This window comes from Colletes latitarsis, chromosome 7 (genome assembly GCF_051014445.1).
Source record: "Colletes latitarsis isolate SP2378_abdomen chromosome 7, iyColLati1, whole genome shotgun sequence".
Taxonomy (NCBI): Eukaryota; Metazoa; Arthropoda; class Insecta; order Hymenoptera; family Colletidae; genus Colletes; species Colletes latitarsis.
Genome location: NC_135140.1, coordinates 18,949,671 through 18,962,362, shown reverse-complemented (window position 1 = coordinate 18,962,362; position 12,692 = coordinate 18,949,671). Strand labels below are relative to the sequence as shown.

General features: G+C 39.4%; 2 protein-coding genes across 2 annotated transcripts in view; one reads left to right on the top strand and one right to left on the bottom strand.

The window, feature by feature from the left end:
* The window catches only part of Kst (spectrin beta chain, non-erythrocytic 5 kst), a 57,023-nt gene that overhangs the window by 3,557 nt on the left and 40,774 nt on the right, over positions 1–12,692 (top strand). The gene's annotated exons all lie outside the window — the stretch shown is intronic.
* Cag (cag) lies at positions 2,946–4,317 on the bottom strand. The gene is made up of 2 exons (XM_076768135.1): positions 3,929–4,317; positions 2,946–3,857 (listed from the first exon to the last, which is right to left on the bottom strand). Exons 1-2 carry the CDS (start codon positions 3,950–3,952, stop codon positions 3,093–3,095), a joined length of 789 nt encoding a protein of 262 aa, XP_076624250.1. The 5' UTR covers positions 3,953–4,317; the 3' UTR covers positions 2,946–3,092.

Genomic DNA, 12,692 nt, shown 5'->3' with positions numbered 1-12,692 from the left:
AGTAGCAGATTTTTCTTTGGGTGATTTTACAAATTTCCTGTTCGCCATTCGGTCAGATTCGTAGTACAATTTCGATTCCGTTGGAAAAACGTTGCGCCAGTTGGGTAATACATTTGAATTATGGGTGATCGATGAAACCAACGCATGGCAATTTATTTATGACGTTCATTCGATCGAGCGGTTAAATGTTTATCAGTTCCCCGCGAAATATTTCATGTTACGATTGAAAACTCTGTTTTATTCAACGAGGAACGAACGATCGGTCGTTCATCTTTTATTCGTTAGTGGTAGATTTTTTCATTTTTTATTGTAATCGAGTTCTCGACCTTGATCTTCATATTATTTCGTGTTCCACGAGTATGAGCTTTTATGTTACACGGTTGGGAGGATATAAAATACGGGCAATTGTTTTTTTCTCCGGAATGACTTTCGAAATTCAAATATCTGCTGTCCAGTGACCTTGAATTCTTCTAGGGTTACTGTACGTAACTTCATTACGTGGTCTTGTTTCCGTATCAGCTAAAAATTACAGCATACTATTTGAATAACACGGAATGACCTTGAAACGACCTTGACAACAAAAAATTATACAATCTATCGTTTACAATTTATCGATCGGTGTTATCAGTCCGTAATTTGTTACATTGACAGGCTTACGTTTTAACAAAAGAACAAGGACTCGACCACCCATTTCTTTTCGTGTTTTGCACATGTTCGCCTCGGTGTCGATGAGCGACGTAGCGAATCCTCGTTGCAAAAATAGGGGGAAAAGGTGAAAGAACGACGGAATGAAATGGTGCACGAGTTACGAGGCTGAAATTCGTCGCTACATCTCTAACGACATCTCGTCGCTGTAATTAGTTGTAAGTCTTCCGTACGTGACCCCCGGGGACGCGTCGACGGAATACGATATGAAGGAACGGAGTTTTATCTGGCGCATACACGCGGCTGGACTCTTCTAGTAGACGGCCGGCGCGGCGGCAGCGGCGCGACGGTGAATGTAAAACTGCCAGAACGCATGCAGGAATGTAGATTTTTCTTGTCAACTTTCTACACGCCTCTGACGTCACGAGAATCATTGTCGAATGCATTACAGAGCGGCTCGAAAACAGGGTTACGAATTCGCGCTCGGTCGTGGCAACGCTAAGGGATGTCTTTCAACGGATACTAGAAAAATAAATAGAGGAATCGAAAGGGAGAAGACAGTATAATTGAATAAGTGCTCGTAACGCCGGCGATTCCGTGTAATTAATGCAGGAATGGCGATTAGATAAAGGAATAAATAGTTTTCAATTGGCTGGGCACATAACACTCCCATAACGTCTTTCTGGCTTGTTAGCGTGAAATCATTATTCAATGCCCGCTTTGAGGTATAAATTCGAGAGATAATTACAATAACTGAAGAAAAAAGCCTGTGAAAATTTATTCAGAGCACGATAGAGACTATGTTCTTCGACTGAATAGTTCAAGGCTATTTTTCAACTTTCCTGGACATTAAAGCTATCAGCAACAAATTTCGCGTCTTATCTCGCGTTCATCTTATCTCTGATCAATTAAAAAAATTGTACGCTAAAGTTTCATTTCACTTTTCTCCATCCATTTCACTTCGCGAAGATTTCTAATTCTGGACTTTTTCTAGTCTACTTGGTAGATTGTGCAAGAAAAAAACTTCATATTTACAGTGTGCCTGGTCTAACCCTATAAAAGAGTACATTTAGCATATATTCCAGAGTGTAGACCATTTTTAACTCAGAATAATCCTCTAAACAAGCTAGAAAGACTCTAATGTAGTCATATGAAGCCTCAGAAAGATGTTCATACAGATCTAAAGGGATTAACTATTCTCTAGCTCTATAAGAGTGGGCTTAACCCACAATATACATGACTTTTCTGGTTCCCTAGAATTCTCTGTTAAGTCCATGATACTAGACACGGGAAAAAAGTCGTATTACCATGTAATAGTGGTATTTACGGTCGAGGAAATCATGGAATTTCTATATCTGCAAGAATCTAACGGTTGATTCCATCGACGATGGGTTTTCCTCGCTTCTGAGCGTGCACAATTTTACTGAAATTCAATGGCCCGTTAGTGGCGGCCATTTTAGGGTTCGTCAAGCGAATCAGAGCGACGAAGCGGAAATTGGAATTGCCGGAATTCCCAGGAGATCCGTGCATCCCCCGAGTCTGGAATCTTGGAACGCATAGAGTAGAGGATATTCACCCTGAAAATCTATTAAATTAGACATCTATCGGTAAGGTAATTGGATGACCATCATCAAATGAATCGCCGGCTCATTGAAAATAGCTTGATTAGATGAAATAGATTAAACGGTTCGATGCAGGATGCGCAGCGGTTACTTACACGAAGTTTCCTTTAAATTGCGTACTATTAAAGTCATTAAATTAATAAGAGAAAAGTGGGGTAACCGATGTATCCTTTTTTGTGTTATGTAAATGCAAATGAGCTCGATGGGCAAGACGGTGGTTGTAAACAGGGGGGGAGAGTAATGTTTGGAAAGCCATTAAAACTCATTCAACTTACGTGCTTTATTTTTCAAAAATCTGTACAATTTACAGGACTTTGTTTTGCCGTTTTAATCATCCATATACGAGCTTATATTACTACGTAAATTTTCATATACTATTTAGAAAATTTAAGGCCAAATTTTACTCACCTTACGCGTCAGGCCAAGAACAATGACTATCGTACAAAACATTAAATATGTAACGTGTGAAAATAAGCGTAGATAAGATAGCAATGTTTGGCGATTTGAAATCTAATCTTGAAGTCGTAAATTGCAAGTTTACCGAGGTAACTTAAGTAAACACCAGTAAATTTAACTACGGTAATTAGGGGGTTTTATGAGTAACATTTTGGCGAAAATATCTGTTTCTTTTAGTTCTATTGTCAGAAGTATAAATTAGGGATATTTTTTCGCACGATACATATGTAACTCTGACGAAGATAACCTAAAAAAATTTTTTCTTGCACGCATACGAGTACAAAAGAATATATATTTACATAATTTATTTACAATGGCGAGATTGGTGATAGGGAAATTATGCATTTTATAACTGTACAATGGTAAATATTATTTAACAAAATCTCTAGTTGGTTCCTGTTTCAAAGTCAATAGACACTTTTTTGATACACGGTCATGTAGATGCTTCAGTGTCATTAGTTCACTCCCTAAAGTTTCACTTTGATGCTCAAAGTATGTTATCAATTTTTGAAGCATTTCTACAGCCTCAGTATGGTTCAAACTTGCTAACTCTTCCCTTTCCTCTTTCATTTCCACTTCATCTTGCGTGGACAGACACACTGTCACAAGATTGTCATCCAATAGCAGCTGATGATCACCATTATTATTGAGAGTAGAATCCCCCAATAAATGTTCACAGGAAAGAGTAAGTTTGATCCCATGACGCGCTTTCCATCTCCCTAGCCATCCCACGCTTGCAGTGAAAGTAGGATCACCACCTAAATTATTGTTAAGACTGAGAGCCTTTTTCCTCAACATAGGCCCAGATATTGGGGCACCTTTTTCACGTTCTTGAATGTACCACATGTAGAGGGCTTCATCAAGTGTAACATTCTTTGCTTTCTTAACTGTCCCCCTGTTACCTAAACTGTCCCTAGTGACCATCTTGGCACAAAAATTCTCAATTTCCTTTCTATTCTTTTTCCAGTCAGAAACAGTAGATGTTCCTACTCCAAAATCAATAGCAACACTCTTCATTGGCTCACCTTTATCGATTCGAAACAGAGCTTCTAGCTTCTTTTCCATTGTCACTGTAACTTTTTTCCTTTTCCCTGACATGCTTAGGAATTTCAAACGTGTATTAAACACAGTATTCTGTAACAAACATTATAATACTCAAAAACGAGCAGTGAACTGATACTGATTTCAGATGCATAGCAACCTACTTGCAATATTCCTTCTTGTGGCATACCAATTAATCAGACAAGCATCAACGTAAACTATACTATGCTTTGTCCGATAACTGTTCCTTAAATTCTTGTAATTTTTTACAGGCGTTAAAACTGTTGTCGTATTGACAAACAAACCCCCATTTTATAGGTTATATTGTCCAGTCTCATCGTTGTGTTAGCACAGAATTATGTAGATGTTAAATGCCAATGAAACGCGACGATTAAACAATATCAATTCACCTCGAGCGATTGTTTTTAACAACTAGTTACACGTAAACTCATATTCCAAGCGTCATTTAATCACCAAACTAATTGGTGATGACCACTTTGCAAGTAGCGACCTCTGGCATTCACTTTTAGAAGCGTTGTAATCAAGAACGAGAAAACGCTAAACTGTTCTGTATTAAATTAATCGATACTCAATATTTAGACGCCTCGTAGATGACGAACACTTTCAAGATTCTTTTAAACTTCAGAACAAACTCTAATTCGAAGTCTAACTTGAAAATTTAGAGCTTGGAACTGCTTTTGTTTCAACAGCTGACTATACATTATTTACAAACTCTGTGCAAGTTTCTAGAATGTTTCTCAAGACGTATTGGGTATATTTTTATTATATTGGTACATCTCACGTTCTAATTAACTCACTGAACCATGTCTAACTAATATGGTAATATATTAACTAGTGTAACTACTATGGTAACTAGGTTAACTAAGGCCTTAAGGCGTCATTTTAAGAAAGGGAACGATAGAAAAAGAAGGCTAAGAATCATTGATCTATACATCTCTTGTCACGAAGGCATCGACAACTTCTGTTCGTCGAGACAGCCTTCTATTCATCGAAATTCAAATCACCCACTTCCCGAGCGTCCGGGATGATCCCCGGTCCATTGTATTCATATCGTCATTGTAAATCCCCCCGCGAATTCGAGCGCCTGACTCAAGAATGAAGAACTAATGTGGCGCGTGGGAGTAGCGGGGAGACTATTAACGCGAAATTTACAAAAGGAACCGCAAGCTACACATTGAGGCGTAGATCAGAATGCGAACGAGTAGATAGTGTGTAGTATATCGTCGGGTTGTAAGTATTTTTCGCGAGATAATACGTTCCATTCAGCGAAGACTAGGAATTCTAAGTGTCCCCTAGTTACTTGCAGTAGTTTGTAACTATGGGCGATTCTACCTAGGAAATATTTAATAAGGAATAAAGATTACGTTCGAACTGAATCCTCCCCGTTGTGAACTAGTTCTGGAGAATTATCTTAATAGAATATAAAAATATATTTCTCACGATTCTATATGGGAATCTATACAGTTGGGTCGTTGCAAAACACTAGAAGTGCAAGAACTATACAACAGATGGAGGTAGTCTGTGACCTTGACCGGTTAATATTTTAGCCGGTTCCTCATGAACTTTTCTTTCTCTTGACTAGGAGGGTATATAAAAATAAAATTTAACATTGTATTTCATTGCCACGAATAAAGTATAATTTTCTTAACGGCGTCGAATTTGTTTTGTTTGTAAACAGTTTCCTCGGAGAAGCGTGTGGCTTTTTAAAGTTCCTCGTCGGAATAAAACGTAAGTATAGGTGGTCGCAACACCAATCAGAGTCTAAAATTTCCGTGACACTGTAAGTGGGTACCTGTTGGCCTCAAAAAACCTGTTTTAATGGGCGGTTCGCGCAAACGATTTGCAACGAAATTCGTTTATCTCGTTTCTGGTTTCGTGAGATCGAGAACGCGGATAATTGCATAATATAACTCGTTGCTCAATCTGTTCCGTGAAAGTTATAATTTTACAATTAACGTCCGCAGGAAACCGAATGACTCACTCGCGCCTCGTAATTAATGACGATGATCCTCGTGCAAACGAACGTCGTCGAGCGACTCGCCGTTATCAGTTTCTTTAAAAACGATCGATAGAACGTCCTAGGGTGAACGATAGTTTTTTTTTTTATCGACACTCGACCCGCGTGCCAGTGACACGGTGCGAAAGGTCGCGAAAAATAATCATACCTCTCGCGATTATCGTAATAAGTGTTTTTCTGTGGCTAACAGAGAGGTCGTTGTGTCTTGACCGAGCAAGAACTCCCAACGGTTACGAAGTTGGCAATAAACGAGCGATTGTGCGAACGTTGCGCCATTGGCGCCAGTTTTTAACGGATCTTTTCGAATTCGAAATAGAGTTCCTGTTAGAATACGCATTTTCAATCATTTAATTTATAAATTAAAGACATTCTTAAATATACTGGATAAATCTATGTGATGTATCTGGTACTTACAACGCTATCATTATTTATTCATGAAATTGCTATCATTCATAAATCGCGCAAGAAAAGCCAGTCATCGCTGTGTATACAGGGTGTTCGACCAACCATGGGAAAAATTTTAATGGGGAATTCTAGGGGCCAAAATAAGACGAAAATCAAGAATATCAATTTTTTGACTCAAGCTTCGTTATAAAGTTATTAAAAAGTTAAATTAAAAAATTTCAAATTATTCTGAAAAAATTATTCTCGGTTGCAAGGGTCGATTACAATCATTTTTGGTCATTACACATACTCTATAGAAGCCTCTATCAACAAATTGGTATTCTTGATTTTCGTCTTATTGTGGCCTCTAGAATCCCCCATTAAAATTTTTCCGAGGGGTGATCGAACACCCTGTACATTTAGCGAGAAGAGAGTAAAGTCGCGAACCGGAAGTCCTCCGACATACGTGACAGCCTCGTATGGCGACCACCACGAATTCAACGAAAGTGCCGTCGGCGTCTTTTTTCGTTGGTCTTACAATTTAATGACGCTCAGAAATTGAAATTAAACGTCGGCGTCGTGTGCAAACTTCTGAGAAATCAGTGATGTCATCTGGATTAACGAACCGCCGAGCTGCGAATGATCACGTTTCACAGTTATGTAAATAACCGAGCGTCTCGATGTTATCTTTAACCAGAAAAATGACACCAGCCTTTGTCCGAATCTAGAAAACAAGTGCGAATAGAGCACTGGTTTACAAACTTTTTAGAGGATCGTCCATTAAAATTGGAAGAAAATTTCTGAACACCAGATAAGTGGTGGGTTCAATAGTCTATGATATATATTAGATCTATCGATATAAAGAAACGTTTAAACAATTTCATTTCCATCCCTTTTTTGGATTGCAAGACACTACGTTCTCTAGAAATGGCGTGTGCACCCTCCATTTTGGAGAACAGTAGATTAAAGAGTTTTTTCGATCGGGAGCTTAAATAATTCGCGTAAGGCATGATAAGATGGCAGTGGAGGAGCACACAGTGTCACAATAATTACGTAAACGAGCCATCTGAGTGCATTTTTTTATTGTGGCTGTTTGTCACCAATCCGTTTATCAATTGTCTGACTCACTTGGATTATTAATGAGGTCGCGGCAATACGTGTGATTTCATTTCTAAAATGGGATACGAATACGTAAATAATTCCTCCCGACGCGGTTTAAAATCAAGTCGCGAGGGGATATCTTAAATTTTTAATTTAAAGATTCATTTTTAAGAATACATGCGTACGAGATTTTTACACGTACTTGTTAAGTACAGCTCCTATTCTGTCCAAGTCCGTTCGAAGGCGGTAAATTCCAACGAACGGACGCTGTATTTATTTTTACAACGTTTTTTCCCCGCTCGTTTCTTTGTGAGAACTTCGTTCTAAGTCTGGCCGTAATTTGCTACCGCCGCTATACACACTTTAGCGTCTCATGTTCATTCACATAGCAGAGGCACTGTTCTACTTCCCATAACGAACAAATGTTTCCGGCCAGGAACTGTTATTCCGGATTAATGAAGGGCTCGGGACGTACTATCGTAAAAAGATTCCTTCCTCGAAATTACTCGGCAGATTTCGTTAATTCGCACGCGAATCGTTAATTACGTGGGGGGGGGGGGGACGCGGAAGGAAAGAACACAATCGAAAGATTTTCTGTTTCCCCAAAGTTGTTACGAAACAAATATTTTATATTTTTATAATTGCAAGCAATTTCTATGATTGAAAGTGGCTGTACGTGAAATGGGCTAATTTAGTTTTAACTGACAAAGAATTTCATGAATTTTGGTTGATCGTCGCTCGATAATGGAGCCCAGAATGGAAATGAATTCCACGTGGCGATAGTTGCCACCGAAAAGAAGAAGTCAAACGCTAGTTAGCCGACCAAATATAGACATGTCGTCATATCGTTTGAACTTGGTAGGCCTCGTCGCATCCTTCTTTTTTTTTCACGAGCTTGTCCACACCGTTGCCACGCTGGTAGTACGTTTGTTCAAGCTATCATTGTCAATAGTAGGTGGTGTCCCTTTCGAGTGGACTCGGGACGAGCCCCGATCATAATACGGCTCGGATTTCACCTGGTCAGCCTGTCTTATGGTTCGTCTCGGCCCTTCCGGTGCGTTCACCGTATTTCCTGGCCAATTTCGTACTTCCTGGCACGGATGAACCCTTCCTCTAACGCTGTCGTAGACTCTGACGCCTCGTCTCCTGTCCAAGTCTTTCGTGTCTTTGTTGCTCAAGGCTTTGTCGTCCCCGAGATGGTTAATCGATGACGAAAGATCGACTACTTGTTGTGAAAGACACGTGTACGCTGTTGGTTCATCACGGGGGATCGGAGCATCCAGATACAGTAGCGTGCTCGAGTGTTTTTAGTGCCCAGCGCAACAATAGAATAATTCATCCATTGCGATTCTGAATTTTTGTCGATCATTTTAATCACTCGATCAATACATTGCCGCATTAGAATGAATTATAAGTTTCGTGCAGTGGACCGAACTGTTACGCTTCGCTGTTTCTCCGTTGGCGGCGCTAGTAATAGGGAGGCAATAAGTTCTTGGCCCATTTTAATCGAAACGAGTCTTTTGTTCTGTTTTTCTGAGGATAACTTGAACAAAAGAATCGATAACATTGTACGAATTAGTGTGCTAACCCTCCATGCAAGATATTATCAAGAGTATAGATTAATCTCTATTGTTCTAGAGGTAAATCTCTGTGTCCTTATTATAATCTAATCTCGAGCAATGCAAAGATACACTTTTGAAACAATATTTACACTCCATTTTTCCGCCAAAGGAACTGTTTTCCTTCAAAACATTTGACATACCCAACCACGTGAACGGTTTCGAAGTTTTCACGAAAAGATCGTTCACACGTTACTGGCTATATCAAAATAAAGATTTTAACGATAGATTAAAACATTTGGCAACGAACAGATAAAAAATATACCCGTCGGACTTATGGGCATGCTGCTCGAGCAAAATTTTATTGAATTCTGCCTTCGATCAACGTCACGAATTCGACGATAAAATTCGATACGGATATCAGATATTGTTTCTAAGAAAAATACCGCGTTGAAGTGGTCGTCGATTGCGTCGAATATTTTTTTTGTCCCTTCTACACAAATAGCAATGACGTTATGATTTATGAATTCGATCGTGCTGCCGCCGCTCATCGCTTCGCTCGATAAACCCTAGATATTCGAGCACCGTCGATGACACGCCCTCCGGTCACCTTTCCTGGAATCATATTTTACACTAAAGAAAAGAACCGTCGATCGTTAAACGAAAATTTATCGCAATTTTCGATGCACGTTCCTTACACGAGATACGATGGAAAGTAAAATAGATCCACTAGACTGATTTCGCGTACAAATATGAAAAACATATCTTCGAGTCGATCGCGTGAATGCCTAATTGCTTCCTTTCGAATATTTATCAAGTGCATAGTCGATTTTCACTGCCGTTTGCGTTAACTTTCATCGTTCAGGTCCGAGTGCATAGGTACCGTATGAACTCATTTATTCTCCAGCAGAATAGGAAGCAGCGAACGATTCTACAGGAAGCACGGTGGATGCTTCACGCTAGAAACAGAGAAACTTCAAATGGTTTGCAGCAACATCTGGATAAAGACCGAAACACTCTTGCAATCGATCGGTGCGGCAATCCTATCGAATTGTTATGCTGCCTTGTAAAGATAAGCGATCGTCGTTTTATCGCTTGTCGTGCAGGATGATCGACGATATTGTTTGGATCATTGAACGACGTATTACCTCGAAACGGAGCTGGACAAAATTTTGTTGCTTTATTATTAATCGATAACCGTGCGGCAAGTTTTTCTTTGGTTGCAAGGATAATATATGAAACTTCTTATTTATTATCTTCATATTAATAATTGGAAAATTTATTACAGAGGAGAAGAAATTGAAACGACTTTAACTTGAGGTTAATCCTTGCATCCATCGATCACGAAGGATTACAAAAATTATATACACGGTATATATCGGTCACCTTTGGGAAAAAATTTAATGGAAGATTCTAGAGGCCAAAATAAGGCGAAAATCAAGAATACTAATTTGTTGATGGAGGCTTCGTTAAAAAGTTATTAACGTTTAAAGTTCCGTCCGTACTGAATTTTTTTCTCGAAAATGGGTAGGATTTCGGGGGCATGTGTAATGACCAAAAATGATTGTAATTGATCCCCGCAACCGAAAAGAATTTTTTTAGAACGATTTGAAAAAATTTTTTTTCGCCAAAAAATTTCAGAACATAACCAAATTTTTTTCTCGAAAGTGGATAGGATTTCGGAGGTATGTGTAATGACCAAAAATGATTGTAATCAACCCTTGCAACCGAGAATAATTTTTTCAGAATGATTTGAAATTTTTTAATTTAACTTTGATTTTCGTCTTATTTTGGCCCCTAGAATTCCCCATTAAAATTTTTCCCAGGGGTGGGCCGAGCACCCTGTATAATCCACTTATCGACGTTCGCATTTAATTTCCAAAAATAAACGTTGGAACGTTAAAATACAATGCATCCCATACGAATTAAAATTTGAATACCAATCCGAGGACAATTTATTAAAATAAATTAAGTGGCTTCTAATTAGTCTCGAGAAACAGTCTAGTCGTTAAGAATAGACGAACGTTATTGCTGTTTGTTGAATAATTAAAGCCCGTGACGGTGAATAGTCACGATATTATTAAACGTGAAAGTCGAAGGACATAATGTAACATAATTAGACGCAGCAATTTCGAGTCACGTTTCGCCTGACATTTTACGATACGTCACAACCAATTTGCATACCTGCGGAACGTGTGTACTCGCGCGCGCACGTTTACCAAATCATCGGAGAAAGTGCATGTTCTTGACTGCCTAAAATCCGCGAAGGATCCGGCCACTGTTATTTTTAGACACGTTCGAGAATCGCTTCCTTGTCCGTCCCTTGGGCCAAACACAGGGTGACTTCGAAGTACCTGTGACAAAATCCACGAATCCATTTTACGCTTCGAAGGCGTTAAAAAACGTTTCGACGAACGCGAGGGCCAGTAAATCCTCCGGTAATGAGATACAGCTACTTCGAGCAACATTGTGTCGCGTCATAGTAATCAACACTTCCGGCTGCTGTGTAATCCGGCTAACGCGTTCCCCGCCATAACCCAACCTGTTGGCCGCGCCATTTTGGCTCTGAAGATGCCCTTGGACATTTTTATTACGCACATGCGTTTATTATTCATTCCCGTCTTGCGTTAGGTTATGGTTTTAATAAATATCTATTAGCAAGTTCGTTTAATTTACTTTTTATATAATAATTCCCAAATCGGTGGTTCTCTGCTTATTAAGGTTCCTAAGTTTTTAGCATTTATATAATTTTTATTATCGAATAATGCAAGAATATTCCTTAGATCAGCGATTTTCAACCCCCGTTCGGTTACTGTTTTAGGTTAGGTTACAATTATCTAGTTACAGTTGAGAACTCGAGCTGGGTTCTCGCATGATTCCGATAGGAAGATGCACTTTCAGCGGGGCTAGATAAAATAACGCAGAAACGATATTAAAAGATTTCAATTCGGAGAGACTTCCGAGAAAAAAAATCGTAGAGAAACTGTATTAACGGAGAAAGCGAAGTTATAAATTTTAATCAGTTTCTCCGCGACCAAGTGTGTCAACGAATATCAAGCAGCCATGTTTGAAGTGTTGCAGATTTAGAAAACGCAATAAATAAGCCTGTTGCAAATAAAAATATTTTAAAGTTTGGCCAGTTCGTGCGATCGGAACCGAAGCATCGAACGAGTCGTTCCCTTTAACGCGTACACCGTACTTCCGGTATGGCCTCTCGTTTCCTGTCTAGCTGACAAGCGTTTCAATAATTCCGCGTATTTCGCGGTTACATCACCGACAGACGACAAGCGCCGTGAAAATTTGTTTGCTAAACGATATGTATTGCCGCTCTGTGACATCATGTTTGTCGAGACTAAAACGATTCCATTTTAACGATCGTTAAAAGCAGATATTTTTCCAGCTCGTCGTTTCGTTTTCGTTTGGTGTGCTTCCTGTTCGGGACCAGGGCCTGGAGCGAACTCCTACGCCTATGTTCTACGCCTATTAACATATGTAAATCACACTCTAACGTTGTACACGCGTTTCAAGAGCTGTCTTCTTATGGAAACGTCACGATTGGTAATTAGATACAATTTGTATAGGAGTGATCAATTAATCGACTCTAAAACGATGTACGAACGATACCCAATCGCATCACAGGCAGACCGAGTGCTATTTAAGCTCATAAACGTCAGACTGTCGGTCGGTCCATTGCTATCGGTTAATTCGATCCTTTGTGAATCGACTATCTTCTCGAGGCATCCATTTTTTTCTCCAGGTTGATCGATATGGAGCACTATTAACACCTGGGGCCCTACTGTTACTCGTGGGTAGGTCTCTTCAGGCTCTAAACGATCGCCTATTAGA

Excerpts from the sequence above, each read along its gene's own strand:
- Cag (XM_076768135.1), bottom strand. The coding sequence starts at position 3,952 with ATGCCACAAGAAGGAATATTGCAA. Across the intron at positions 3,858-3,928 it reads CACAAGAAGGAATATTGCAA|AATACTGTGTTTAATACACG; the intron begins GTAGGTTGCTAT and ends TGTTTGTTACAG.